This window comes from Gracilinanus agilis, unplaced genomic scaffold, assembly GCF_016433145.1.
Source record: "Gracilinanus agilis isolate LMUSP501 unplaced genomic scaffold, AgileGrace unplaced_scaffold60928, whole genome shotgun sequence".
Taxonomy (NCBI): domain Eukaryota; kingdom Metazoa; phylum Chordata; class Mammalia; order Didelphimorphia; family Didelphidae; genus Gracilinanus; species Gracilinanus agilis.
In genome coordinates, this window is record NW_025396237.1 from 1 (window position 1) to 3813 (window position 3813).

Sequence of the window (3813 nt, forward strand, 5' to 3'; positions counted from 1 at the left end):
TCCTCTTCCCTTCTTTAAGCATACATGGACAGATAAAGAGAGAGACACACACACACAAATATGTATATAAATGGTACCTCAAAGGAAAAAACTCGGTTATACTCACTTGTCAACAAAATTTTAAATTGCAGTATCACTGAATACAAAAACACACTACATTTTCCTTTGCGGTTTTCTTTATACAAAAAACAACAACAACAACAAAATCTAAGGAAATTCTTACTCTAGTTACATTAACGAGATATAGTAAAAAAAAAAGCACATTTAAGAAACACTTGCTTTTAAGACATAAAAGGTATAAAATAATTAACTGCAGCTATTAAGACAGCTGCACAAGAGAATGTACATGCAAGTGATTGTTGGAAAGAAGTATCTACTAGATAAAGTATACACAGTTCTGACATTTCTAAGATATACAATGTTATATATTTCTTTTGTTCAGTAAACTACTGCAGTCTCGTAATTATCTCTAAAATGTTTGGGTGAATATATATCATATATATTAGCACGTATATATTACACACATAAAACACAGTATATAGTCTAGACAAAGGACATATAAATAAGAATACACGGACATACTTCTGCAACAGACAGTTCTCCTAAATCTTAATACCTTCCAAGATTAACTCCCAAATTATCCTGTCTATACCTTGTTTGTACGTCGTTTTTTGCATGTTTCTCCCATTAAGACGTAATCTCCTGTAAAACAAGAAGTCTTTCTCCTTCTTTGTACCTCCAGTGCTTTGCAACAGTACATGGCACAAAGAAAGTGTTTAATAAATAAATGCTGGCTGATAGATTGAAGCACATACACATACCCCCCAATAGGGCCTGAAGTTGGAACTCATTCCACCAATGAGAGGGACACTTGCAGGACTCTGGGGCATGCATTAATCTCTTCTTAACCAAGAAGTGGAAGGGCCCAAGAAACAGCCCGGAACTACAATTCCCAGGCGGCTCGGAGAAGTTCTTTATTTATTCAACAATAGACTTGAAGGAGGCGCTCTCTAAATCCGCTCTTTCAGGACACCAGGAGGCGCCAAACCTTCTATTCCGTTAAGGCAAAAGGCGGCATTTCAGGAGCACCCACTCCTCATCCCCGCCCCTAGACACGCGCGGCTCGCACGTTCCGCTCCGCCAGACTATTCCGTCAATAGGTGCGGTCCTACACTCCACGGACCACTGCCACCAAAGCGGACGCATGGACGCATGCGCAGACACGTACACCACGACACCCCCCCCCAGCAATTACGCATGCTCGATTACAGTCAGTTCGGACTCTGGCCAACACCAGCGTACACATCCCAGTCCCTGGTGCATTTCCGGTTCCGGGTGGCGACACAGGTAGCTGTCCACCATGCGACTCTCTGTTGTCGCGGCCATCTCACACGGGCGAGTGTATCGCCGCCTAGGTTTGGGCCCTGAATCTCGAATCCATCTACTACGCAACCTGCTGACGGGTCTAGTACGCCATGAGCGTATTGAGGCTACCTGGGCCCGTGTTGACGAGATGCGCGGCTACGCCGAAAGGGTGAGGATAGAGGGCGGACTGAACTATGGAAAGGGTGGGATTTCCGGAAGGGGGTTGGACGAGTCTTGTGGGCGGGGTCGGGAGGGTACACGTGGCGGGAGGAGGAGCCTGGGAGGCCCAGGCGGTTCTTTGTACCTCCCTCCCCGCCCACTAGCCTGGATTCTGCCCCTTTCCTCTTAGCTCATTGACTATGGAAAGATGGGAGATACCAACGAGAAGGCAATGCGGATGGCTGACTTCTGGCTAACGGTGAGTGAGCATGCGTGCACGTGATGCTAAAGAATAAAATGTGGGGCTCCGGACAGTCATCTTCTGTTAAGGTTGACTGCTTCACTGTTACTCAGAATCCCATAGTTATTTTCACATGCAGTACTAAGCCAAGTTTTGCTCCACTCTGTACTTGTACAGTTGGTAACCTTAAGTAAAGAACTCTACAGTTGTCTGTATTAACGTTTTTTTTTTTTTAATTTTTTAAGATTATTTACATCATTGGAATCTGTTAGGAACTTTTTCAAAACCCTATTCTGTCTCCAAGCATGTTAGTCATTCTTCCTAACTTTGAATCATCTACAAATTTTTAAACATGCTTTGTTTTCCTTAAGGTGATAAAAATGTTGAACAAGAGAGATGTGGCGGCAGAGCCCAGTGGTATATTACTATGATCTCTAATTGAGTGACACAAAATCTAGTATTCAAGATTTTTTTTTATCTATACCATTTAGTCAGTTATGAAGACAGAACCTGAATTATTATTCATCTTATATTTTTGTAGAATTACTGTAAAGACATCATGATTTACTATGGTGAATAAACTTGATCAGTAATCATTGTATTTGGGGACAATATCTATTAGAAACAGTATTAATCATATTAAGCAACTGCTTAGATTATATTTGCTTGATAATCTCTCTGTCACCAGATGTCCTAGTTTGACTCACAATTTCTAAGGTTTAAATAAACTTTCAAGCAACTTCCCTAGAGCCCTAAGCAATCACCTTAGGCTTTACACCTTCCCTTAAAGTTACAAATCAACAGATGCTCTCAAACAAAGGGAAAATAAAAAATAAGTGAAAGATATTTTGCGAAATAAGTTCATGACTATCAACAGCATACGCTTTCAAGGACTCCAGGATGATTTAGACATGTTACAAAGATTCAAACAATAGTAAAGTATGAGAATGGCCAACTTAAGTCTGATTATTATTAGTATCTTGATACTTTCCATTTGACACTAGTCTGTGCATGTAGACAATTAATCTTGATCAATAACCATTGGTCCAAACTAGAGTAGTAGTAAATTCAACTAAGCACATGATACCTGATTTGAACTGAATCCAGGCCCAACATTATTCACAGGACCATCAGCTGCCTCTAAGTTATTGTTGACCTTTGACAGAATAATTTCCATGTGGTTTAAAAAAAAAAATGGAGATTGCCAGGAGTTAGAGTTATGGAGGCCTTCAGCATAGACCACTCTTATTAACAATTTAGCAGGAAAGAGAAGGAAGATAGGAAAATAAATTGATTAAAAAGAAGAGATTCTTAAGTCTGTTTATTGGTTGAAGAGAAGGAACCAGGAGAAAACTGGGGCAGGCTTCTGGAAAAGAGGTAAAGTTGGAAAGCTACTCCATAGTTTGAGGGCTTAGCTTTCTCAAGGGAAAAAGCAGTTTCATCTCCTTTGACCAGAGTGAAGTGGGATAGAATGAGAGAGGAAACAAATTTTTAAGTTGTGGAATCAATGCGTCTTTAAGTGTTAAGCACCTTTCTGTGTTCTAGGCACTGTGTTACATGTAGAGGGTAAAGAGGTAAAAATGAAATTGTCCTCACCCTAAAGGAGGTTACATTTCAGGGGAGATAATTATAAACATATATTCAAAATAAACACAAGGTCATTGAAGAGGAAGGCATGAGCATCAGGGAATATAAGAAGACTTAGTGATAAAGATAACATTTGAGCTGAGCTTTGAAAGAAACAAGTAATTTGAAGGGGCAGAGGTGCAGAAGGAGCTTCCTCTAACAATGAGGCACAGCTTCTAAAAAGACATAGAAATGTGAAGTAGAGCATCCTGTGTGTGGAATAGCAAGAGAGCACATTTGGCTGAACCATGGACTTTAGGAAGAGGTGTAATATAGCTAATAAAACTGGAAAGTAGTTGGAACCAGGGAGTGAAGAGCTTTAAGTATCCAACTTGGGTATTTGTATTTGACCCTAGGGATTATAAGGAGCCAGTAGATTTTATTGAGTAGGGGAATAACATGCTCATACACTTCAGGAAGAT

The 3813-nt window shown here is 40.3% G+C and overlaps 1 protein-coding gene across 1 annotated transcript; it reads left to right on the plus strand.

Moving 5' to 3' along the window:
• Positions 1-1343: 1343 nt before the first annotated feature.
• MRPL17 (mitochondrial ribosomal protein L17) lies at positions 1344-3510 on the plus strand (the record flags this gene model as incomplete). The annotated part of the gene is made up of 3 exons (XM_044685151.1): positions 1344-1534; positions 1715-1787; positions 3462-3510. Coding segments are annotated over exons 1-3 (296 nt in total), but the record flags the coding sequence as incomplete, so codon positions are not given.
• Positions 3511-3813: the final 303 nt, after the last annotated feature.